We start from the raw sequence: 27,011 nt of genomic DNA, 5'->3' as shown, positions 1-27,011 counted from the left end.
GTAGCTTGACATGTGGCGAGGCAATCGAGGTGGCAGGCATGAGTCCAGAATGCAATGTAGAGGGGGACTAGAGAACACTGGGTGGCTCCCACTGAAAATGGATCTTTGAGGAGTTTGAAGTCCGGTCCCCGGGAGACGAGATTTCTTGACTTTGGAATTTTTGGGAAAAAATTTGTGAAAATAATTTAGTTATTTTCGTATTGAAGAAAGGGAGAAGAAATAATAAGTCTTTAGGGGATGCGGAAAGCAACTAGGAAGAAGGAAGAAAACCCAAGTTGGCCATTGAATGAGAAGGCCAGCAAAAGCGCTGACAAGATGGCGGATGCTGGACCGCATGGTGGGGCCGCACTACTTACGGTGGAAAAGATGCCTGAGGTGATGGCGGTGGAGCTGGAAAAGCAGTTTGTGAGGCATATGGAGGCTTTGAGGAAGGAGACGGCGGGCCCATTGAAATCATTGGTGGAGGAGGCAATCGTCCTGGTGAAGGTAGCTGTGGCAAAGACAGCGGCCGAGGTGAGAGCAGGGCGAGAAGATGAAGGCAGTGGAGGAAGCCGTGTCGCAGCATAGCGACCAGCTCACCCGATGGAGGACGAGCTGCGGAGAACATAGAACATTAAAAAATACAGCACAGAACAGGCCCTTTGGCCCACGATGTTGTGCCAAACTTTTGTCCTAGATTAAGAACAAATTAATCTACACCCCATCATTCTATCGTAATCCATGTACCTATTCAATAGCCGCTTGAAGGTCCCTAATGTTTCCGACTCAACTACTTCCACAGGTTCTGCATTCCATGCCCCCCCTACTCTCTGGGTAAAGAACCTACCTCTGACATCCCCCCTATATCTTCCACCATTCACCTTAAATTTATGTCCCCTTGTAATGGTTTATTCCACCCGGGGGAAAAGTCTCTGACTGTCTACTCTATCTATTCCCCTGATCATCTTATAAACCTCTATCAAGTCGCCCCTCATCCTTCTCCGTTCCAATGAGAAAAGGCAGAACACCCTCAACCCTTCCTCGTAAGACCTACTCTCCATTCCAGACAACATCCTGGTAAATCTCCTTTGCACCTTTTCCAAAGCTTCCACATCCTTCCTAAAATGAGGCGACCAGAACTGCACACACTACTCCAAATGTGGCCTTACCAAGGTTTTGTACAGCTGCATCATCACCTCACGGCTCTTAAATTCAATCCCTCTGCTAATGAACGCTAACACATCACAGGCCTTCTTCACAGCTCTATCCATTTGAGTGGCAACTTTCAAAGATCTATGAACATAGACCTCAAGATCTCTCTGCTCCTCCACATTGCCAAGAACCCTACCTATAGGCCACCAAATAGTAACATTATGGTGGGTTAGGCAATAAACAAAGAAATAACTGATGCATGTAGAAATGGTACAGCAGTTATCGTGGGGGATTTTAATCTACATATTGATTGGTTTAACCAGGTCGGTCAAGGCAGCCTTGAGGAGGAGTTTATAGTTCCCTAGAACAGTATGTAATGGAACCTACGAGGGAACAAGCGGTCCTAGATCTTGTCCTGTGTAATGAGACAGGATTGATTAATAATCTCATAGTTAGGGATCCTCTCGGAAGGAGCGATCACAATACGGTGGAATTTAAAATACAGATGGAGGGTGAGAAGGTAAAATCAAACACTAGTGTTTTGTGCTTAAACAAAGGAGATTACAATAAGATGAGAGAATAACTAGCTAAGGTAGAGTGGGAGCAAAGACTTTATGGTGAAACAGTTGAGGAACAGTGGAGAACCTTCCAAGCGATTTTTCACAGTGCTCAGCAAAGGTTTATACCAACAAAATGGAAGGACGGTAGAAAGAGGGAAAATCGACCGTGGAAAATCTAAGGAAATATGGGAGGGTATCAATTTGAAGGAAAAAGCATACAAAGTGGCAAAGATTAGTGGGAGACTAGAGGACTGGGAAATCTTTAGGGGGCAACAGAAAACTACTAAAAAAGCTTTAAGAAGAGTAAAATAGATTATGAGAGTAAACTTGCTCAGAATATAAAAACAGATAGTAAAAGTTTCTACAAATATATAAAACAAAAAAGAGTGGCTAAGGTAAATATTGGTCCTTTAGAGGATGAGAAGGGAGACTTAATAATGGGAGATGAGGAAAGGAAATGGCTGAGGAACTGAACAGGTTTTTTGGGTTGGTCTTCACAGAGGAAGCCACAAATAACATACCAGTGACTGATAGAAATGAGGTTATGACAGGTGAGGACCTTGAGATGATTATTATCACTAAGGAGGTAGTGATGGGCAAGCTAATGGGGCTAAAGTCTCCTGGCCCTGATGGAATCCATCCCAGAGTGCTAAAAGAAATGTCTAGAGAAATTGCAAATGCACGAGTGATAATTCACTAGACTCTGGGGTGGTCCCGGCAGATGCGAAATTAGCAAACGTGACACCACTGTTTAAAAAAGGAGGTAGGCAGAAAGCGGGTAATTATAGGCCAGTGAGCTTAACTTTGGTAGTAGGGAGATGCTGGAATCTATCATCAAGGAAGAAATAGCGAAGCATCTGGATCGAAATTGTCCCATTGGGCAGACGCAGCATGGGTTCATAAAGGGCAGGTCGTGCCTAATTAATTTAGTGGAATTTTTTGAGGACATTACCAGTGTGGTAGATAATGGGGAGCCAATGGATGTGGTATATCTGGATTTCCAGAAAGCCTTTGACAAGGTACCACACAAAAGGTTGCTGCATAAGATAAAGATGCATGGCATTGTGGGTAAAGTAGTAGCATGGATAGAGGATTCGTTAATAGAAAGCAAAGAGTGGGGATTAATAGGTGTTTCTTTGGTTGGCAATCAGTGGCTCGTGGTGTCCCTCAGGGATCAGTGTTGGGCCCACAATTGTTCACAATTTACATAGATGATTTGGAGTTGGGGGACCAAGGGCAATGTGTCCAAGTTTGTAGACCCCACTAAGATGAGTGGTAAAGCAAAAAGTGCAGAGGATACTGGAAGTCTGCAGAAGGATTTGGATAGATTAAGTGAATGGGCTAGGGTCTGGCAGATGGAATACAATGTTGACAAATGTGAGATTATCCATTTTGGTAGGAATAACAGCCAAAGGGATTATTATTCAAATGGAAAAATATTAAAACATGCTGCTGCGCAGAGACCAGGGTGTGCTAGTGCATGAGTTGCAAAAAAGTTGGTTTACAGGTACAACAGGAGATTAAGAAGGCAAATGGAATTTTATCCTTCATTGCTAGAGGGATGGAGTTTAAGACTAGGGAGGTTATGCTGCAATTATATAAGGTGTTAGTGAGGCTACACCTGGAGTATTGCATTCAGTTTTGGTCTCCTTACCTGAGAAAGGACGTACTGGCGCTGGAGGGTGTGCAGAAGAGATTCACGAGGTTAATCCCAGAACTGAAGGGGTTGGATTATGAGGAGAGGTTGAGTAGACTGGGACTGTACTCGTTGGAATTCAGAAGGATGAGGGGGGATCTTATAGAAACGTATAAAATTATGAAGGGAATAGATAGGATAGATGTGGGCAGGTTGTTTCCACTGGTGGGTGAAAGCAGAACTAGGGGGCATAAACTCAAAATAAGGGGAAGTAGATTTAGGACTGAGTTTAGGAGGAACTTCTTCACCGAAAGGGTTGTGAATCTATGGTATTCCTTGCCCAGTGAAGCAGTTGAGGCTCCTTCATTAAATGTTTTTAAGTTAAAGATAGATAGTTTTTTGAAGAATAAAGGGATTAAGGGTTATGGTGTTCGGGCCGGAAAGTGGAGCTGAGTCCACAAAAGGTCAGCCATGATCTCATTGAATGGTGGAGCAGGTTCGAGGGGCCAGATGGCCTACTCCTGCTCCTAATTCTTATGTTCTTATGTTAATCCTGTATTCCGCATTCATCTTTGTCCTTCCAAAATGCATAGCCTCACACTTTTCAGGGTTAAATTCCATCTGCCACTTCTCAGCCCAGCTCTGCATCCTATCTATGTCTCTTTGCAGCCGACAACAGCCCTCCTCACTATCCACAACTCCACCAATCTTCGCATTATCTGCAAATTTACTGACCCACCTTTCAACTCCCTCATCCAAGTCATTAATGTAAATCACAAACAGCAGAGGACCCAGAACTGATCCCTGCGGAACGCCACTGGTAACTGGGCTCCAAGCTGAATATTTGCCATCCACCACCACTCTGACTTCCATCGGTTAGCCAGTTCGTTATCCAACTGGCCAAATGTCCCACTATCCCATGCCTCCTTACTTTCTGCATAAGCCTACCATGGGGAACCTTATCAAATGCCTCACTAAAATCCATGTGCACTTCATCCACTGCTTTACCTTCATCCACGTGCTTGGTCACCTCCCCAAAGAATTCAATAAGACTTGTGAGGCAAGACCTACCCCTCACAAATCCGTGCTAACTATCCCTAATCAAGCAGTGTCTTTCCAGATGCCCAGGAATCCTATCCCTCAGTACCCTTTTCATTACTTTGCCTACCACTGAAGTAAGACTAACCCTGTAATTCCCAGGGTTATCCTATTCCCTTTTTTGAACAGGGGCACGACATTCGCCACTCTCCAATCCCCTGGTACCACCCCTGTTGACAGTGAGGATGAAAAGATAATTGCCAACGGCTGGGCAATTTCATCTCTTGCTTCCCATAGAATCCTTGGATATATTCCGTCAGGCCCGGGGAACTTGTCTATCCTCATGTTTTTCAAAATGCCCAACACATCTTCCTTCCTAACAAGTCTCTCCTCGAGCTTACCAGTCTGTTTCACACTGTCCTCTCCAACAATATGGCCCCTCTCATTCGTAAATACTGAAGCAAAGTACTATACACACCCCTGTCAGCATCAACGGGGCCGAGGTGGAGATGGTTAACAGTTTCAAATTCCTAGAGGTGCACATCTCCAAAAACCTGTCCTGGTCCACCCACATCGACGCTACCACCAAGAAAGCAGAACAGCGCCTATACTTCCTCAGGAAACTAAGGAAATTCAGCATGTCCACATAAACCCTTACCAACTTTTACAGATGCACCATAGAAAGCATCCTATCGGGCTGCAACACAGCCTGGTATGGCAACTGCTCGGCCCAGGACCGCAAGAAACTACAGAGAGTTGTGAACACTGCCCAGTCTATCACATAAACCTGCCTCCCATTCATTGACTCCATCTACACCTCCCGCTGCCTGGGGAAAGCGGGCAGCATAAGCAAAGATCCCTCCCACCTGGCTTACTCATTCTTCCAACTTCTTCCATCGGGCAGGAGATACAGAAGTCTGAGAACACGCACAAACAGACTCACAAACAGCTTCTTCCCTACTGTCACCAGACTCCTAAATGACCCTCTTATGGACTGACCTCATTAACACTACACCCTGTACGCTTCGTCTGATGCCAGTGCTTATGTGGTTACATTATGTGGTTATCTTGTGTTGCCCTATTATGTACTTTCCTTTACTCTCTTTTCTTCCCATGTACTTAATGATCTGTTGAGCTGCTCGCAGAAAAATACTTTTCACTGTACCTTGGTACACGTTACAATAAACAAATCCAATCCAATCCAGAAATGTACTCGTTCAAGACCTCTCCTATCTCTTCAGACTCAATACACAATCTCCCGCTACTGTCCTTGATCGGACCCACCCTCGCTCTTGTCATTCTCATATTTCTCACATATGTGTAAAAGGCCTTAGGGTTTTCCTTGATTCTACCCGCCAAAGATTTTTCATGCCCACTCTTAGCTCTCCTAATCTTTTCTTCAGTTACCTCCTGTCTATTTTGTACCCCTCCAGTGCCCTGTCTGAACCTAGTTTCCTCAGCCTTACATAAGTATCCTTCTTCCTCTTAACAAGACATTCAACCTCTCTTGTCAACCATGGTTCTCTCACTCGACCATCTCTTCCCTGCCTGACAGGGACATACGTATCAAGGACACGCAATATCTGTTCCTTGAACAAGTTCCACATTTCAATTGTGTCCTTCCCTGACAGCCTATGTTCCCAACTTATGCACTTCAGTTCTTGTCTGGCAGCATCGTATTTACCTTTCCCCCAATTGTAAAACTTGCCCTTTTGCACATACCTATCCCTCTCCATTACTAAAGTGAAAGTCACAGAATTGTGGTCACCATCTCCAAAATGCTCCCCCACTAACAAATCTATCACTTGCCGTGGTTCATTACCAAGTACCAAATCCAATATGGCCTCCCCTCTGGCCGGACAATCAACATACTGTGTTAGAAAACCTTCCTGGACACACTGCACAAACACCACCCCATCAAAACTATTTGATCTAAAGAGTTTCCACTCAATATTTGGGAAGTTGAAGCCACCCATGACTACTACCCTGTGACTTCTGCACCTTTCCAAAATCTGTTTCCCAATCTGTTCCTCCACATCTTTGCTGTTATTGGGGGTCCTATAGAAAACTCCCAACAAGGTGACTGCTCCTTTCCTATTTCTGACTTCAACCCATAATACCTCAGTAGGCAGATCCTCCTTGAACTGCCTTTCTGCAGCTGTTATACTATCTCTAATTAACAATGCAACCCCCCCCCCCCCCCCACCTCTCTTACCACCCTCCCTAATCTTATTGAAACATCTATAACCAGGAACCTCCAGCAACCATTTCTGCCTATCTTCTATCCAAGTTTCCGTGATGGTCACCACATCGTAGTCCCAAGAACCGATCCATGCCTTAAGTTCACCCACCTTATTCCTGATGCTTCTTGCGTTGAACTATACACACTTCAACCCATCTCCATGCCTGCAAGTACTCTCCTTTGTCAGTGCTACCTTCCCCACTGCCTCACTACACACTTTGACATCCTGAACATCGGCTACCTTAGTTGCTGGACTACAAGTCCGGTTCCCCTTCCCCTGCCAAATTGGTGGAGAGTGGTGGAGGTCAACAGAGGACTCCGAGCAAAGCTCGAGGGCTTGGAGAACTGCTCGAGACGGAACAATCTGAGAATTATGGGCTTGCCCGAAGGGACAGAGGGCCCAAGACCAACAGAGTACTTTGCTAAGAGGTTGGCGGAGCTGATGGGGAAGGGTGAGAACTCCTCCCAGTACGAGCTGGACTGAGCTCATCGGTCATTAAGGCCGAAGCCCAAGGTGAATGAGCCGCCGAGAGCAGTAATTATCTGCTTCCATAAGTACTGCATGAAGGAGATGGTGTTAAACTTGGCAAAGCAGAAGCGTGAAGTGCAGTGGGACGGTGCTGGAGTTCGGATCTATCAGGACTTGATGGTTGAGTTGGCAAAGAGAAGAGCGGCGTTCAGGCGGCACTGTACAAAAAGGGGGTGCGGGTTGGTATGGCGTACCCGGCGAAACAGAGGGTAACGTATAACGCCAAAGATTTTTATTTAGAGACAGCGGAACCGGCTGAGGCGTTCGTGAGGGCAGAAAGCTTGGGACAGACATGAGGAGCAGAGCTGGAAGAGAGACTGTGGACTGTGGGCAGCTGGAAAATGTATAAATGCTACAACTTTCTTTTTACTGATGTGTATTGTAATTTATTTCTCTTTGCATTGTAACAGAGTTCAAGTTAATGGTTGGGTTGATTGGCGTTCTGTGTTGCGACGGTTCAATCTTATGTTAGTGAATTGTATGGGTTCGATTGTTGGTTTTGTTTTTTCTTTCTCTGGAACTAGGTGGAAGGGGATGATGTATCTTGGTGGGGGAAGCCACTCGCACGAGCTAACTAAAGTCAGCTAGTGAACGGAGGTGAGGTGAGAGGAGGGCTGCGGACGTTGGAGCCTGGGTAGCAGGCTTCAATGGGCCTACGAGGCGAGCAAGAGGGGGGCGTAGGGATTGATGCTGGGAGATGTGTTTTCATGGGAAAATGTAGGGGGGGTTCTTGGGATAGGGGGAAGGGGTTCGATGTTAACAATGGACAGGGGCGGGTCAGGCTTATGGAGCAGGGCCCGGTGGTATGATGATGGTGGATAAGAAGGGTGGGGGGGGGGTGTGAGAGACCGCCAGTTAAAGTAGTCACGTGGAACGTGAGAGGGCTAGGAGGTCTGGTCAAGAGGTCAAGGGTGCTTGAGCATCTTAAAGTTTGAAAGCCGATGTGGCAATGCTGCAGGAGACTCACTTGAGGGTGAAGGACCAGGTGAGACTTAAAAAGGGCTGGGTTAGTTAGGTGTTTCACTCTGGATTTGACAGAAGGGCTCGAGGGGTAGCGGTGCTGGTCAGCAAATGGAGAAGATGGAGAAGGTGGTGGCAGATCAGGGGGTAGATATGTGATTGTGACAGGGGCGCTGGAGGGGAGATTAGTGGCGCTGTTAAGTGTATCCAGTCCCAATTGGGACGATGTGGGATTCGCAAAGAAGGTGTTTGGGGCCTCCCCAACTTGAACACACACAAACTGATTGTGGTGGGGGGGACTGGAACTTGGTGCAGGAGCCAAGGTTGGACAGATCACGGCCGCGCTCGCTGGTCCCGTCCGGGGGGGGGGGGGGGGGGGGGGGGGGCAAAGGCGCTGGCTGGGCTAATGGTGGAAATGGAAGGGATGGACCCTTGGAGGTTCCTGCACCCAAGGAAACGGGAGTACTCGTTTTTCTCAGCAGTCCATAAGGTATACTCACGGATCAACTTCTTTGTGGTGGGGAAGGCTTTGCTGGCTGGGGTGAAGGGGTCGGAATACTGGGCAATTGCAGTGTCAGATCATGCGCTGCATTGGGTGGATATGGTACTGGAGAAGGGGGTAGCGCAGAGGTCGGGTGGGAACTGGATGTGGGGCTTTTGGGGAACCAAGTGTTCTGCGAGAAAATTGAAAAGGTAATTAAGGAATATGTAGGTTTCAACTGTACGGGTGAGGCGTCGAAGGCAGTTGTCTGGGAGGCTCTGAAGGCGGTGGTGAGGGGTGAGGTAATTTTGTTTAAGGCCAGGGTGGACAAAGAGGAGAGGTTGGAGCGGCAGAGGGTAATAGATGAGATGTTGGAGGTAGATAGGTGTTATGCAGAAGATGGGGACCCAGCGAAGCTGGCAAAGAGGAAGGAACTACAGGCCAGCTTCGACCAACTGTCTACCAGGAAGGCGGTGCGCCAACTGAGACGAGCAAGGGGTGCAGTTTATGAACATGAAGATAAGATATGTTAGCAGGTCAGCTCCGGAGGGAAGCAGCGGCAAGGGAAATTCTTCAGGTGAGGGATAGGGCGGGGAAGTTGGTGGTGGCTCCGGAGCTGATTAACAAGGTTTTTGAGGCGTTTTATGAGAGGTTGTACAGGTCAGAGCCACCCGAGGAAAACCGTGAGATGCAGGAATTTCTAGATGGGTTGGAGTACCCGAGGCTAGGGGAGGGGGACAGGGCTACATTAGAAGGATCAATAGTGGAGCAGGAGATAAAGGATGTGATTGGGAGGATGCAGTCGGGGAAAGTGGCAGGGCCAGATGGGTTTCCAGTGGAATATTATTAAAAAATTTAAGGATAAGCTGGCACCCCTGATGGTGGGGTGTTTGAAGAGGCGAGAGGGAAGGGGGTGTTGCCACAAACCTTGGGGCAGGCATCGATTTCATTGTTGCTAAAAAAAGATAAGGATCCGACGGAGTGTGGGTTGTATAGGCCCATATCACTTCTGAATGTGGACACAAAAGTATTGGCGAAGGTACTGGCGGTAGGCTGGAGGAGTGCCTCCCGAAGGTGATAGGTGAGGATCAGACGGGGTCGTGAGAGGAGGCAGCTTTTTTCGAACATTAGGAGGGCTTTGAACGTCGTTATGGCACCGGCTGAAGGGAAGGAAGCAAAGGTGGTTGTGGCATTGGACGCCGAGAAGGCATTTGACCGGATAGAATGGGGGTACTTGATGGCAGTTCTGGAGCGGTTTGGGATTGGACCAAGATTTGCGAACTGGGTAAAGCTACTATATAAGGAGCTGAAGGCGAGTGTCCACAGAAACAACATCAGTTTGAGATACTTTTCTCTCCACTGGGGGACGAGGCAGGGATGTCCTATGTCCCCCCTGCTGTTTGCACTTGTGATTGAGCCATTGGCCATCGCATTCAGAAGTTTGGGAGCATGGAAAGGAATAGTGCGGCGGCGGGGGGGTGGGGGTGGGGGGAAGAGAGGAGGGGGATAGAGCATAGGGTGTCCTTATATGCCGACGACTAACTGTAATATGTGTCGGAACCGAGTGTGTCGATAGGGGGAATATTGGAGCTACTGCGAGTATTTGGGTCTTTCTCGGGGTACAAGCTGAACCTAGACAAGAGTGAGTATTTTGTGGTGTCTCGGTCGGGGGTGGGGGCAGGGGCAGGGGTGGGGGGGGCTGCCATTCCGTAGGGCAGGGACTCACTTTAGGTATCTGGGGGTGCAGGTTGCCCGGGAGTGGGGAAGGCTTTGCAGGTACAGCACTCCTAGTTTGGTGGGGAGAGTGAAAGCCGATCTGGGCAGATTGGGATGGTCTTCCACTGTCACCTGGGCGGGTTGGGTACAGACGGTTAAAATGAATGTGTTGCTGCGATTCTGTTTATCTTTCAATGCCTCCCGATTTTCCTGCCAAAGGCATTTTTAAAGGAGATTGAGGGAAGGATTACCTCGTTCATATGGTGAGGGAAGGTGGCCAGAGTGAGAAAGGTGCTGCTACAGAGGGGAAGGCAGGCAGGGGTTTGGGTCTTCCGAACCCGATGTACTACTACTGGGCGGCAAATGTGGAGAAGCTGTGGACCTGGGTCAGAGGGGTTGATTCCCAGTGGGCCAGAATGGAGGAGAGGGGGTCGGGACTGAAAGCACTAGCAACAGTGCTGCTCCCGATAGCTCCAGGGAAATACTCAGGAGTCCGGAAATAATAGGCTTCATTGAAAATCTGGAGGCAGTTTCGCCAACACATCGGGTTAGGGGCAGGGTCCAGCGGACTGCCGATTTGGGGAACCCACAGATTTGAGCCAGGGAGGTGGATGGAAATTTCCGGAAATGGGAAGAGAAGGGGATTAAGACGCAAAAATATTTGTTTCTTAGGGTTTGGTTTGCAGGATTGAAGGAGCTGGAAGCGAAGTATGGGCTGGAGCAGGGAGAAATGTTTAGATACATGCAGTATTCGGGATTTTGCCAGAAAGGAGATAGAGAGCTTCCGGAGGAACCGGCCTCCACATTGTTGGAGGAGGTGCTGACGACAAGGGGACTGGAGAAGGGGGTGGTGTCAGCGGTGTACGGAGCTATTTTGGAAGAGGATAAGGCACCACTGTAGGGGATCAAAGCAAAGTGGGAGGAAGAGTTGGTGAGAGGTCATAGAGGAGGGGGTCTGGTGTGAGGTGCTCCGGAGAGTGAATGCCTCCAACCTCATGCGCAAGGTTGGGGCTGATACAGCTGAAGGTGGTATACAGAGCACACCTCACGATGTGCGAGGATGAAGCCGATTCTTTGAAGGAGTAGAAGATACTTCCGGTTGCGGCTATGCGGAGCTAAGTCGCACGTGCGGCAGCTCCTGCTAGAAACGGACTTTGGGCTCTTTTTAGGGCCCCCAATTATACTTTTTTCGACGATTCCCAGGAGGGGACAGCAATATTCCCCCGGCACTGTAATGGATTCTACCAGGAGTGGATGTGTGAAAAAAGTGGAATTGGAACAGAGGAAAGGTGCGAGGGAGGAAGACCAAGAGGTGGCGGGTAGAGACCAGGCATGGTGGGCGCAGTGGGTCACAGGAGCAGCAGGGGTTTCTCCAGCGCTGCTTCAACGGAGCTGAAGGCAGAGCTGCTGGAGCCGATGAAGGCGTCAATTGACAAGCTGTTTGAGACGCAGACGGCCCAAGGGGTAGGGATCCGGAGGTCTGGCAAAAGGTCTCGGAGATTGAGGACGAGATCTTGGCCGCCTGGCGGTGAAGGTGGAGACGCACGAGCCGCCCATAAGAAATGGCAGGCGAAGTTCGAGGACACGGAGAACCAGTTGAGAAGAAAGAATCGGTGGATTCTGGGTCTCCGGAGGGACTGGAAAGATCGGATGTGGGTGCCTATGTAGTCACATGTTGAACTCGCTGATGGGCACGGGAGTCTTCCAGTGGCCCCTGGAGCTGGAGGGGGCCCATCGAGTGCTGGCGAGGAGGCCCAAGCCAGCGAACTGCCGTGGGCGGTGGTGGTGCGGTCCACCGGTCGCGGGGACAGAGAATTGTGTGTTAAGGTGGGCCAAGAAGGAGCGAGCAGCAGGTGGGAGAGCGCTGAGGTCTGGATTTCTTCAGGACTGGAGCGCGGCGGTGACGAAGAAGTGGGCCGGGTACAATGGGGCTAAGGCGGTGCTGCACCGGAGAGGGGTGAAGTTTGGCATGTTGCAGCCGGCATGACTGTGGGTCACCTACAGGACCGTCACCATTATTTCGAGACGCTGGAGGAGGCTTGGACCTTTATTCAGGCCGAAGAGCTGGACTTGGATTGAGGGCTGGGGGTGGGGGGGGGGGGGGGGGGGGGGGAATGTGGTGCTGTGTTTTGGGGGGATTTTGTGGTTAGGTTGGGCAGTGTTCCTTCTCTGTCTGTCGGATGGGTTCGTGGGGGGGGGGGGGGCAGGTAAAAAGCCTGTGGGCGTCGGTGGCTGGAAATGGGGATGGCGCCCGCCGGGGGGGGGGGGGGGGGGGGGGGGGGATTTGGGACTGGGCCTGGAAAGGGAGCTGTACCAGAGGGGGCGGGGTCGGGTGGGTGGAAAGCGCGGGCTTTTTCCCGCGCTATGGGTGGAAAGGGGCATGGCCGGTGCTGGAAAGCGCGGATTTTTTCCCGTGCTAAAAGTACAAGGGGGTGGGGTCGGGGGGGTGGGGAGAGCCCGTTGGTGGACAGGAGGGGGGAGGGGAGATTCCCACACTGGGGGGGGGGTCGATGGAGCGACGGGAGTGGCCGGGGTCAGCAGGATTCGGCTGACTCACGGGAGTGCAATGGGGGGAGCAATGCAGCAAGGGGGAGGCCTGGTCCGGGGGGGGGGGGGGGGGGGGGGGGGGAAGAACCGGGTTGCTGCTGCAATGGCCAAGGGGGAGCTGGAGTCTGAAAGGAGGTTGGGTCGGGAGTATGCCGCTGGGGGGAAACGGGAAGTGCGGGGGGCGCGGGCACGTGGCTGGCCTAGAAAGGGTTATGGATAATCGGTGGGGGGGGGGGGGGGGGGGCAGCCCCCTAATCCGACTGATAACCTGGAACGTAAGAGGCCTGAATGGGCCGGTCAAACGGGCCCATCTGTTCGCGCACCTGAAGGGGCTAAAGGCAGATGTGGTCATGCTCCAGGAAACGCATCTGCGGGTGGCAGATCAGGTAAGGCTGAGAAAGGGGTGGGTAGGGCAGATGTTCCATTCGGGGATGGATGCAAAAAATCGGGGGGTGGCGGTTTTGCGGTTTTGGTGGGGAAGAGGGTGTCGTTTGAGGCGTTGAGCATTGTGGCAGACAATGGAGATAGAACATAGAACAGTACAGCACAGAACAGGCCCTTCGGCCCTCGATGTTGTGCCGAGCCATGATCACCCTACTCAAACCCACGATCCACCCCTATACCCCCAACAACCCTCCCCTTAACCTTACTTTTTTAGGACACTACGGGCAATTTAGCATGGCCAATCCACCTAACCCGCACATCTTTGGACTGTGGAAGGAAACCGGAGCACCCGGAGGAAACCCACGCACACCACGGGAGGACGTGCAGACTCCGCACAGACAGTGACCCAGCCGGGAATCGAACCTGGGACCCTGGAGCTGTGAAGCATTATGCTAACCACCATGCTCCGTGTCTGCCCAGGTATGTGATGGTGAGTGGTAAGCTGCAAGGGGTGCAGGTAGTCTTGGTAAATGTATACGCTCCGAATGGGCGATGCGGGGTCAGCGGCGCATTTGGGCCGGATCCCGGACTTGGAGACAGGGCTGATAATGGGGGGGGGGGGGGGGGGGGGGGGACTCAACGTGGTGCTGGACTCCGGCATTGGATCGCTCTAGGCCTAGGACGGGGCAGGAGGCCGGCAGTGGCCACAGGTTGCTGAGGGGGTTATGGACCAGATGGGAGGAGTGGATCCGTGGAGGTTTGTGAGGGCGAGGGCCAGGGAATTCTCATTCTTCTCCCATGTTCATAAGGCCTACTCTCGGATTGACTTTTTGTAATGAGCAGGGCGCTGATATTGAGGCTGGAGGACAACTGGAGTATCGGCGATAGCCATCTCTGGACCATGCCCCCGTATGGGGTGACCTCGAGCTGGCGGAGGAGAGGAACCAGCGCCCGCTGGGCGCTGGAGGTGGGTTGTTGGCGGACGAGGAGGTGAGTAGGCGGGTCCGGGGGGTTGTAGAGAGAGATAACCTGGAGTGCCATATGATAACGGGGAGGTGCAGGTAGGGGTGGTCGGGCGGGCTGAAGGCTGCGTGGTCGGGGAGAGCGATCTCCATCAGGGCCCACAAAGTAGGGCGCTGATTTCTCTAATTCTGAAGGACCCCTTACAGTGTGGGTCGTATAGGCCGATTTCACTCCTTAATGTGGATGCGAAACTACTAGCAAAGATATTGGCTATGAGGATCGAGGACTGTGTTCCGGGGGTCACACACGAGGATCAGACGGGTTTTGTGAAACGGAGATAGTTGAATACCAACGTACGTAGGCTCCTGAATGTAATTATGATGATGGAGGGGGAGGCGGAGATAGTGGCGGCTATGGACGCGAAGAAGGCCTTTGATAGGGTGGAGTGGGGGTACCTGTGGGAGGTGTTGAGGAGGTTTGCGTTCGGGAGGGGTTCGTCAGCTGGGTGTGAGGCTGCTGTACGAGGCCCGGTGGTGAGTGTGGCCACGAACAGGAGAGGTCGGACTATTTCCGGCTATATACCGAGGAACGAGGCAGGGGTGGTCTTCTATCCCCCCTGTTCTTTGCGCTGGCGATTGAGCCCCTGGCCATGGCTTTGAGGGAGTCTCGGAACTGGAGGGGGTTGGGGGGTGGGGGGGGGGGGGGGGGGGGGGGGGGGGGTACACCGGGTATCGTTGTATGTTGGCGATCTGCTATTGTATGTGGCGGACCCGGTGGGGGGAATACCGGAGGTGATGAGGATCCTTAGGGAGTTTGGGGATTTCTCCGGGTATAAGCTCAACATGGGGAAGAGCGAGCTGTTCGTGGTACACCGGGGAGACTAGGAGAGGGGGATTGGTGAGCTTCTGCTAAAAAGGGCAGAAAGGAGTTTTAGATACCTGGGGGTGCAGGTGGCTCGAAGCTGGGGGGCCCTGCATAAGCTCAATTTAACGAGGCTGGTGGAGCAAATGGAGGAGGAGTTCAAAAGGTGGGATATGCTGCCGCTCTCCCTGGCGGGTAGGGTGCAGTCGGTTAAAATGACGATGCTCCCGAGGTTTTGGTTTTGTTTCAGTGCCTCCCCATCGTGATCCCTGAGGCCTTCTTTAAGCGGGTTAACAGGAGTATTATGGGGTTTGTGTGGGCGAAGAAGACCCGAGAGTGAGAAGGGTGTTTCTGGAGTGGAGCAGGGACAGGGGGGGGCTGGCGTTGCCTAACCTCTGCGGGTACTATTGGGCTGCCACATGGCGATGGTACGCAATTGGTAATGGAGGGGGAGGGGGTGGCATGGAAGAGGTTGGAGATGATGTCCTGTGTGGGCACGAGCCTGGGGGCGCTGGTGACGGCACCGCTGCCGCTCCCTCCGACGAGGTACACTATGAGCCCGGAGGTGGCGGCGACCCTCAAAACTGGGGGGGCAATGGAGATGCCACAGGGGGGAGGTGGGGGCTTCAGTGTGGTCCCCGATACGGGAGAACCATTGGTTTGTCCCGGGGAGAATGGATGGGAGGTTCTGGAGCTGGTACAGGGCAGGTATTAGGAGGATGGGGGACCTGTCATTGACGGGAAGTTTGCGAGCCTTGGGGAGCTGGAGGAGAAATTTGGGCTCCCCCCTGGAAATGCCTTCAGAAAGATGCAGGTAAGGGCATTCATTAGGCGTCAGGTGGTGGTTTCCGCAGCTGCCAGCATGCAGGGTCCAGGACAGGGTGCTTTCGGGGGTGTGGGTTTGGAGAGGGTAGGATCTCGGCAACTTATCAGGTGATGCAGGAAGAGGAGGAGGCCCTGGCGGAGGAGTTAAAAGGTAAGTGGGAGGAGGAGCTGGGGGAGGAGATTGACGAAGGTATGTGGGCGGATGTCCTGGGCAGGGTAAATTCTTCCTCCTCTTGCGCGAGGCTCAGCCTGATACAATTTAAGGTGGCGCACAGGGTGCACTTGACGGGGGCAAGGTGAGCCGGTTTTTTGGGAGTGAGGACAGATGTGTGAGGTGTTCGGGGAGTCCAGCAAACCACACCCACATGTTCTGGGCATGCCCAGCGTTGGAGGAGTTCTGGAGGGGCGTAGCGAGGACGGTGTCAAGGGTAGTGAATTCCAGGGTTAAGCCAAGCTGGGGGCTCGCAATATTTGGGGTGGGAGTGCAGGAGGCGAAAGAGGGTGGTATTCTGGCCTTTGCGTCCCTAGTAGCCCGGCGAAGATTCGCTTCAGTGGAAGGATGCGAGGCCCCAAGCGTGGAACCCTGATTAACCGACATGGCCAGGATATTGGAGAGAGGGTGCCTTAAGGGGATCTGTGGAAGGGTTCTTCAGGTGATAGCAGCCGTTCCTAGACTTCCTGGCGGAGCGTTAGGAGATGGTCAGCAGCAGCAGCAACGGGGGGGCAGGGGGGATGTTCGCGTTTGGTTGGGGATTTACTCTTGTTTACTGGTTAACGTTTATTGTTTATGCAACTTTTGTTCTTGTTGTTTTATATTTGTGTAAAGGGGCGGGGGGGGGGGGTCTATTTTTCCTTTCTGTTATTTATAATATGTGAAAGTTTGACATAAAATAATTTTTTTTTAAAAAGGAGTAAAAGATATGTGTTACCATCACGGGGGGGAGGGCGCTAACTACGTTTATATGTTTTGGTCCTGTCCAAAGCTAGAAGATTACTGGAAGGAGGTTTTTAGGGTAATTTCCAAGGTGGTGCATGTGAAACTGGACCGGGGTCCCCGGAAGGCCATATTCGGGATGTCGGACCAGCCAGGGTTGGAAACGGGTGCGGAGGCAGATATCGTAGCCTTCGCCTTGTTGATCGCCCGGAGGCGAATCCTGTTGGGATGGAGAGCAGCCTCTCCACCCTGTGCCCTGGCGTGGCGTGGGGACCTGTTGGAATTCTTGACTCTTGAGAAGGTTAAGTTTGAACTGAGGGGAAAGACGGAGGGGTTCTATGAGTTATGGGCATTATTCATTATGCACTTTCAAGAACTGGATAACATCGAACATTAGTTGGGGGGGATGGGTGGGAGGGGGTCTGTGTATATTAAGGGTTGACTATGGGTAATCCCTGATTCCTTTTGTCATTTGTTATGTGAACATGCGGGCTCTTGTTGGGGGTTGGTGGGAGGATGGGATCGTTGTTATTGTTATTGGGGGTTGACATATTTGTTGCTGATTATTGTTGGTGGGTAAATTTGGAGAAGAAAATGTGAAAAAGGAGGAGAATAAAAATATTCTTTAATAAACTACAGCTGAACATAATGTCTCGAATTAACTACTCCGCAGGAACCCTCTTAATATAAATAAAGTTATAGCCCAAACTGCGATGCTTTGATTGCACCTCTGTCTCCAAAAAGCCTAGCTGTCTTCAAACCAGGATTTTAAAAAACATGACTGCAGCAGTCGCATACTATTCCAGGCTTTAACCTTTACTGTACCAGATAATGCAATACAATATATTTGAAATTCCTGCATTCATCACATCCATTCATCTCCTTGTCTTCATTTTTATATCCTTCCATATAGAAAACTTTGTTGTCACTTACATCTTTGGTGTTTTTTATCATTTGTGCCACTTTTTAATCCAGTTGACTTGGTTACTGAACTCTTGTGCATCTTGGCTATATCTTTTGGGATGCAATGGTAATTTATTCTGAAATGTTCAGGTCCTCTTTTGCACTCTTTGTTGTATTTCTTAAGTCAGCTGCAAAATCCTAATGACTTCCTGAATGTATGTTTATAACCTCATTTTGCAGTTTAAATTGGTGAAGATGTCATTAATTTGTGCAAACCACAATTCAATTGCATATGTACAGATGGACCCTTGTCATACAACTTTCAGGATATTTGATGAACTTGCAACATTTAAAAACAGTGTTTGCCACTCATCTGTATTAAGTCAGGCATTGTATTTCCATTTGCTAATTTCCAATCTATATTGCGCACAATAGCTGTTGTCAAATTGTCTTTCCGATACCAGCATCATTTGTTGAATGTGGAATTTGGATTTTGTAGGTAACTGAATGTGTGCTTGTAAAAGGGGAATTTACTGGACTGCCTCCTGGAAAGCATGGCCTTCACATTCACAGTTTTGGAGACCTAACCATGGTATGAAACATTACTTTATAGCTACATATAGTCTCCTCTTTCCCTTCTATTCATATGCCTGAAGTCTTATATTTGGCTCTCCTTTTCTTGGCATTGCCTGTTTTGATAGTAAGGAGGTTTGATGCTTATGTCACTGCAGGATTTAAGTGTCGCCAGTTTCTAAACTGAAGTCTGAGGAAACTCTTGCTTCATTTTTGTTTGATTCTTATTTGTTTAGTTTTTTCACATAATTTCATATAAGGGCAGCACAGTAACACAGTGGTTAGCACTGTTGCTTCACAGCGCCAGGGTCGCAGGTTCGATTCCCGGCTTGGTCACTGTCTGTGCGGAGTCTGCACGTTCTTCCCGTGTCAGCGTGGGTTTCCTCCGGGTGCTCCGGTTTCTTCCCACAAGTCTCGAAAAATGTGCTTGTTAGGTGAATTGGACATTCTGAATTCTCCCTCTGTGTACCCGAACAGGCGCTGGAATGTGGCGACTAGGGGTTTTTCACAGTAACTTCATTGCGATGTTAATGTAAGCCTACTTTGTGAACAATAACGATTATAATTATAAATTTCTGCTTCCTGATGGGGAAATAAAATTCATGAATGTTTATTAGAAACAAAGTATGTGACAATACAGCTTGTATTGATATCCACCTTAAACAGGTGATTAGCTAATGGTAGGATATGATCGTGGGTGTCTGCAAGTGCAATGTTATATCAGCGTCTGGGAATCCTTAAGGATACTAATTTTAGTCCAGTCATGATCTTCTAAGACAATGATGATATGCAGAAGGGCAAGCAATGTCCTAATGTAGGAGAAGACCAATCCTGTAGCATGTGGAACTGTAAGAATCTCAACGTGTGTACTGACCAGTTAAGGTAGGCTTGCGATAGACCATGGCAGAGAACCCTGGCAAATTTATCAACTAGTATGTCAGGGAACAGGAGTTTCTTTTTGACTGCTCCATTTTGAAGTGAATTTGAGTGCAAGACATGTAAGTAAGTTATTACATACTGCTGCAGATTTTAAATGTGGCAGATATATCCATCCACATATCGGAATTATGCAAAGGGTAGGAGTCATTCCATCGAAGATACATACTCATGGAACCCAACAACGATGTTTGTGAGAGCTGGGTTCTCAAGGGATCCCATGGCAACACCATCTACTTGGGTATGAACGGTGTCATTAAAGGGCGGCATGGTAGCACAGTGGTTAGCACTGTTGCTACACAGCCAGGGTCCCAGGTTTGATTTCTGGCTTGGGTCACTGTGCGGAGTTTGCATGTTCTTCCTGCGTCTGCGTGGGTTTCCTCCGGGTTGTCTGGTTTCCTCCCATAAGTCCCAAACGATGTGCTGTTAAGTAATTGGGACATTCTGAATTCTCCCTCTGTGTACCCGAACAGGCGCTGGAATGTGGCGACTAGGAGCTTTTCACAGTAACTTCATTGCAGTGTTAATTTAAGCCTACTTGTGACAATAAAAATTATTATTATTAAAGCTGAACTCAGCTGCGTGAATTGCCGAGTCCATCAGCTCGGTAAATACTGATTCATGCAATACAGATAGATCCAGATCACCTGGCTATAGTGCTTTAGCACAAATAGCTATGGGGGCATAGAATTTCATAGAATTTACAGTACAGAAGGAGGCCATTCGGCCCATCGAGTCTGCACCGGCTCCTGGAAAGAGCACCCTACCCAAGGTTAACACCTCCACCCTATCCCCATAACCCAGTAACCCCACCCAACACTAAGGGCAATTTTGGACACTAAGGGCAATTTATCATGGCCAATCCACCTAACCTGCACATCTTTGGACTGTGGGAGGAAACCGGAGCACCCGGAGGAAACCCACGCACACACGGGAGGATGTGCAGACTCCACACAGACAGTGACCCAAGCCGGAATCGAACCTGGGACCCTGGAGCTGTGAAGCGATTGTGCTATCCACAATGCTACCGTGCTGCCCCTAAATGCATGGTGCCCCACTGGTCAGCACTGCTGCCTCACAGTGTCAGGGACCTGTGTTCAATTTCTTGGGTAACTATCTGTGTGACGTTTGTACATTCTCCCTGTTACTGCGTGGGTTTTCTCCCATCATCCAAAGATGTGCAAGTTAGGTTATGGGAATAGGGTAGAATGAGTGGACATCTGTAGAGTGCTCTTTCAGAGAGCCGGTGCAGTTTCAGTGGGCTGAATGGCCTCCTTCTACAATGTAGGGGTTCTATGACTTCTTTAAGTGGAACGGTGGTGAATATGCTATCAATGTCAAATGAGCACATGTACACAGCAATGTTATCGAAATCCCTGTTCTGTATGGTCTTAGCAAATGTGAAGGAATCCTTCACCGTATATCTGGAAAACATGCTCGGAACTGCCATTTTCCCAATGCATGCTGAGCAGAATCAGTCATAGATAAGACGCAAAGGGACATTACTTTTGTGTGTCTTGAGCAACCCATACATAAATACGCAGATGCAACGATTCATGAGGGCAAACCCTGCCATATATCGATATATGCTGTCTGTGCTCAATTGACATTGCTAGCCATAGAACCATCCCATTGCCTCCTTCCCCTGCACTGTAAAATGAAGGACGCTGGTAAAAATTATGTGTATTTGTAAGTTTCCTGCATATATTATTAGCTCCATGAACAAATACTTATTCATATCATTGATCATTATAGGGGTCCTTTTAAGCTCTGATTCTGAAGGGAAAAAGTGACCATTAAGAGGAAAGCTCCACCTCAGCCTGTGAGCCCAAACCCTCTGGTTTCATAGAACATAGAACATACAGTGCAGAAGGAGGCAATTCGGCCCATTGAGTCTGCACCGACCCACTTAAGCCCTCACTTCCACCCTATCCCCATAACCCAATAACCCCATCTAACCTTTTTGTTTTGGACACTAAGAGCAATTTATCATGGCCAATTCACCTAACCTGCACGCCTTTGGACTGTGGGAGGAAACCGGAGCACCCAGAGGAAACCCACGCAGACACGGGGCGAACGTGCAGACTCCGCACAGACAGTGACCCAGCAGGGAATCGAACCTGGGACCCTGGCGCTGTGAAGCCACAGTGCTATCCACTTGTGCTACTGTGCTGCCCACATCTCATATCTCCCGACCAGTAGGCCCTGGAACGTTGTGCCAAAATATAAGGAAACAGTAGGAAGGGGAAGTAGGAGGGTATGCATTTGTTTCAGTTTAGATTTGAGATTCTTCATTTCAAGGCTGATCAAATGCAATCTATTAATAGCAGATGTGATTACTTAAGCTTGTATCATGTTCAAAAAATACATTTGCAATTGTACAGCTCATCTAGCCATTCTAAATTCTCTTTGATGCTGCCTTTCTCTATTGTAAATAATATTTTGTAAAAGGATCGAGTATAAATTATTTGTTTCAGGTTGGATCAGTGCTGGACCTTATTACAATCCAGACAACGAAACACCTGGAGCACAAGAAGAGAACAAGAGGTGAGTTCTGTTTCATGACTGATGTCGAAAATAAAACACAATTTTTGTAAAAGTACACTGGTTCTGGATGTCATTTTATTTCTGAGATATGCAATTTCATGAAATTAATTTGTAAAGTTTTGTAATTAATTATTTTTTCTTTTTCAATGCACCAATATTCAATTCTACACAAACAGGGGAAAAGCGGATGATAATTTTCTTATTAAGGAATATTTTACATGGCCATGTAATTTTATTGAGGGCTTCTTCCAAGGGGGGGGGGGCGGGGGGTGCACCTGAAAACAGGAGCAAGTCAACAGTAGTCTTTTTAATGAAGCAGATCTGAGTGTTTTTAGGTCTTCCTCTGTCAAGACACCTTTTTGAGGGCACCCAACAGAATTGGATCTGAGCCATTATGCATAATGCCTCTTCCATAGGTGGGCTGTAAAATGGCAGACTACAAAGATCAGAGTGCCTGAGGTAAAATTTGTTTCAGGGACTTGGATCAATACTTATAGTAGTGGTTATCTCAGTGGTTATCTATACCTTATTATAAATTTAAAATCAGTGCTAAATGAAACAAGAGATCTTAGGAGTTTTGTGCTTTCTTCAGAGACCTATTAGGGCATGGAATGTTCTAAAACAGTGAAGAAGACAGAACTTAATAAGGAAATGGGTATAATATACACAAAAGGAAAGAGAAAGTTTGGGTGAAGTGTAGATTATACTACATCAATATCTCCTTCAGAGAAGCACCATTGATGTAATGGGCTGAACGGACTTCCTCTGTGATGTACAATTCTATGATTCTTTAAAACAAAGCACTTTCCATCCACTGTAGACATGCAGGTGACCTGGGCACCCTGGAAGTAAATGAAGATGGCTTGGCCAAGCTTGATTTTACGGTCCAGCATTTCCATCTGACAGGAATTCATTCTATTATTGGACGCTCTCTGGTGGTGGGTACTAAGTAGCCTTCTAGGCTTAGTAGTTGCAATGCTAAAATGTTAAATTTAAGACAAAGCATGTGAAACTGTCTAAATGATGGAGCGGGGGTGGGGGGTGTTTCAGTGTGGTAATGCTATACAGATGGTACCCTTTTATAAGTAAGTACTCAGAAATTAGTTGGGATCTATACCAATTGCAGTTTAGAAGAATGAGAGGTAATCGTATTGAAACATATAAACTATTAAGGGGGCTTGAAAGGATGGATACTTGGAGGATATTCTCTCCTGTGGGGAAACTAAAATTAGGGGACATAACTTAAAAATAAGAGGTCTACTGTTCAAGACATTAGGAGACTTTTTGAGGAGACTTTTTCCCCTGAGCGTCATTAGTCTGTGGAATTATTTTGCACTGAAAATTATGGAGGCTGGGCCTTTAAATTTATTCAAGGTTGAGTTACATTTTGGTACTCAAGGGAGCCGAGCATTATTGGGTCAGGGGGTGGGGGGCAAAAGGAAAGTGGAGCTTAGACACCAACCAGATGAGCCATGATCATATTGAATGGGGGAACAGGCTCAAAGGGCCAAATGGCTTACTCCTGCTCCTAAGTCCTATGATCCTAAATGGGACAATGTTTTGGAATGCTGATAATTTAACAGGAAGAGCAACTTGAGGCTTAACATTGTGGTGAATATTGCAGTCAGTTAACTAAAGATGTTAATCCGTTAAGGACTGAGTTAACCTCTACAAGATGCACTACAGCAACTCACCAAACCTCTTTGGACAGTACCTTTCAAAACCGCGAGTTCTACCTTCTAGAAGGCAAAGGCAGCAGATGTATGGAATATTACCACGTGTATATATATCCTGACTTGGAATTAAATCGCCTATCTTCACTGTGGCTGAGTCAAAATCCTGGAACTCCCTCCCTGACAGCACTGTGGGTGCACCTACACCACATAGAACTGCAGTTATTCAAGAGGCAGCTGACCATCACATTCACAATGGAAAACAGGGTGGGTAAATGCTGGCTTGGCCAGTGACACCCACAACCTGTGAAAAATCACTGCAACATGAGAGGCCACTTCTTATACCACCTTTTCCGACGTTAGTGAAATGAAAATGCTTGTAGGCACTTTAAATTGATGGAATTAATTGACTTAAAGTGGGTAGAAACATTAATTTCCCCTTATTTTCCTTCTATTACCATCAAGACCATGGACCAATGCATTTGTACCAAATTACCCAAAATGACCCCAGTATTTCAGCATTCAATGAAGTTCATACAGGCAATACAAGATGAAGTAAATATAACACCAGACCATGACCTTGAAAACTTATTCATAAATCTGTTAGTTTTATCTGATTTACTTGTCTTTTAGTAGATCCTAGGCTTGGTTTTACCTTTTAGCACCTCCTAGGTATGAAGGATATATAAAGTAAGAGTGGAAACTCTTTAGATCAAATAGTTTGGATGGGGTAGTGTTTGTGCAGTGTGTCCAGGAAGCTTTTCTAACACAGTATGTAGATTGTCCAACCAGAGGGGAGGCCATATTGGATTTAGTACTTGGTAATGAACCAGGGCAGGTGATAGATTTGTTAGTGGGGGAGCATTTTGGAGGTAGTGACCACAATTCTGTGACTTTCACTTTAGTTATGGAGAGGGATAGGTGTGTGCAACAGGGTAAGGTTTATAATTGGGGGAAGGGTAAATACAATGCTGTCAGACAAGAATTGAAGTGCAGAAGTTGGGAACATAGGCTGTCAGGGAAGGACACAAGTGAAATGTGGAACTTGTTCAAGGAACAGGTACTGCGTGTCTTTGATACGTATGTCCCTGTCAGGCAGGGAAGAGATGGTCGAGTGAGGGAACCATGGTTGACAAGAGAGGTTGAATGTCTTGTTAAGAGGAATAAGGAGACTTATGTAAGGCTGAAGAAACAAGGTTCAGAAAGGGCACTGGAGGGATACAAGATAGCCAGGAGGGAACTGAAGAAAGGGATTAGGAGAGCTAAGAGAGGGCATGAAAAATCTTTGGCGGGTAGGATCAAGGAAAACCCCAAGGCCTTTTACACATATGTGAGAAAAATGAGAATGACTAGAGCGAGGGTAGGTCCGATTAAGGACAGTAGCGGGAGATTGTGTATTGAGTCTGAAGAGATAGAAGAGGTCTTGAACAAGTATTTTTCTTCAGTATTTACAAACGAGGGGGCCATATTGTTGGAGAGGACAGCGTGAAGCAGACTGATAAGCTTGAGGAGATACTGTCAGGAAGGAAGATGTGTTGCGCGTTTGAAAAACTTGAGGATAGACAAGTCCCTCCGGGCCTGACGGGATACATCCAAGGATTCTATGGGAAGCAAGGAATGAAATTGCAGAGCCGTTGGCAATGATCTTTTCGTCCTCGCTGTCAACAGGGGTGGTACCAGAGGATTGGAGAGTGGCGAATGTCGTGCCCCTGTTCAAAAAAGGGAATAGGGATAACCCTGGAATTACAGGCCAGTTAGTCTTACTTCGGTGGTAGGCAAAGTAATGGAAAGGGTTACTGAGGGATAGGATTTCTGAGCATCTGGAAAGACATTGCTTGATTAGGGATAGTCAGCACGGATTTGTGAGGGGTAGGTCTTGCCTTACAAGTCTTATTGACTTCTTTGAGGAGGTGACCAAGCATGTGGATGAAGGTAAAGCAGTGGATGTAGTGTACATGGATTTTAGTAAGGCATTTGATAAGGTTCCCCATGGTAGGCTTATGCAGAAAGTAAGGAGGCATGGGATAGTGGGAAATTTGGCCAGTTGGATAACAAACTGGCTAACCGATAGAAGACAGAGAGTAGTGGTGGATGGCAAATATTCAGCCTGGAGCCCAGTTATCAGTGGCGTACCGCAGGGATCAGTTCTGGGTCCTCTGCTGTTTGTGATTTTCATTAACGACTTGGATGCGGGAGTTGAAGGGTGGGTCAGTAAATTTGCAGATGATACGAAGATTGGTGGAGTTGTGGATAGTGAGGAGGGCTGTTGTCGGCTTCAAAGAGACATAGATAGAATGCAGAGCTGGGCTGAGAAGTGGCAGATGGAGTTTAACCCTGACAAGTGTGAGGTTGTCCATTTTGGAAGGACAAATATGAATGCGGAATACAGGGTTAATGGTAGGGTTCTTGGCAATGTGGAGGAGCAGAGAGATCTTGGGTCTATGTTCATAGATCTTTGAAAGTTGCCACTCAAGTGGATAGAGTTGTGAAGAAGGCCTATGGTGTGCTAGCGTTCATTAGCAGAGGGATTGAATTTATGAGCCGTGAGGTGATGATGCAGCTGTACAAAACCTTGGTCAGGCCACATTTGGAGTACTGTGTGCAGTTCTGGTCACCTCATTTTAGGAAGGACGTGGAAGCTTTGGAAAAGGTGCAAAGGAGATTTACCAGGATGTTGCCTGGAATGGAGAGTAGGTCATACGAGGAAAGGTTGAGGGTGCTATGCCTTTTCTCATTAGAACGGAGAAGGATGAGGGGCGACTTGATAGAGGTTTATAAGATGATTAGGGGAATAGATAGAGTAGACAGTCAGAGACTTTTTCCCCGGGTGGAACACACCATTACAAGGGGACATAAATTTAAGATAAATGGTGGAAGATATAGAGGGGATGTCAGAGGTAGGTTCTTTACCCAGAGAGTAGTGGGGGCATGGAATGCACTGCCTGTGGAAGTAGTTGAGTCGGAAAAGTTAGGGACCTTCAAGCGGCTATTGGATAGGTACATGGATTAGGGTAGAATAATGGAGTGTAGGTTAACTTCTTAAGGGCAGCACGGTAGCATTGTGGATAGCACAATTGCTTCGCAGCTCCAGGGTCCCAAGTTCGATTTCGACTTGGGTCGCTGTCTGTGTGGAGTCTGCACATCCTCCCCATGACTGCGTGGGTTTCCTCCGGGTACTCCGGTTTCCTCCCACAGTCCAAAGATGTGCAGGTTGGGTGGATTGGCCATGAAAAATTGTCCAAAATTCTATGATTAATCTAGGACAAAAGTTCGGCGCAACATCGTGGGCCAAAGGGCCTGTTCTGTGCTGTATTTCTCTATCTCTATATATTCAAATCTATAATAATATTCAAGAACTACTTTCATCTATGCCTTTAATGCTAATTGGTTAAATATTGACACCAATGCAAAGCATGAAGAATTAGTACGAGTGACTAAATGTTTGATTAGAGATAGATTTAAAGGAGTGTCATAAAGAAACAGAGTTTGAGAGTTGGAGACACAGAAAATGAGTAGACTCACTCCTTGACTGTATTAACATTGAGCTCAGTTTTTAATGGTGGGAAAAACAA

The 27,011-nt window shown here is 48.2% G+C and overlaps 1 protein-coding gene across 7 annotated transcripts in view; it reads left to right on the top strand.

The window, feature by feature from the left end:
- LOC119969099 (superoxide dismutase [Cu-Zn]-like) overlaps positions 1–27,011 on the top strand; it is a 74,177-nt gene that overhangs the window by 22,323 nt on the left and 24,843 nt on the right. For 5 of the 7 annotated variants that reach the window (XR_005461297.1, XM_038802303.1, XM_038802301.1 and 2 more), the window contains exons 2-4: positions 18,210–18,302; positions 21,697–21,766; positions 22,587–22,704. Coding sequence is in view for 6 of the 7 variants with exons in the window: in XM_038802303.1 (XP_038658231.1) it covers positions 18,218–18,302; positions 21,697–21,766; positions 22,587–22,704 (273 nt within the window). In the remaining variant the exon portion in view is untranslated. The remainder of the gene's footprint in view (positions 1–18,209; positions 18,303–21,696; positions 21,767–22,586; positions 22,705–27,011) is intronic. The other 2 variants (XM_038802306.1, XM_038802305.1) reach the window with 1 other exon arrangement.

This window comes from Scyliorhinus canicula, chromosome 7, assembly GCF_902713615.1.
Source record: "Scyliorhinus canicula chromosome 7, sScyCan1.1, whole genome shotgun sequence".
Classification (NCBI taxonomy): Eukaryota; Metazoa; Chordata; class Chondrichthyes; order Carcharhiniformes; family Scyliorhinidae; genus Scyliorhinus; species Scyliorhinus canicula.
Note: the sequence above shows the minus strand (reverse complement) of the source record. Positions and strands in the feature narration are given on the sequence as shown.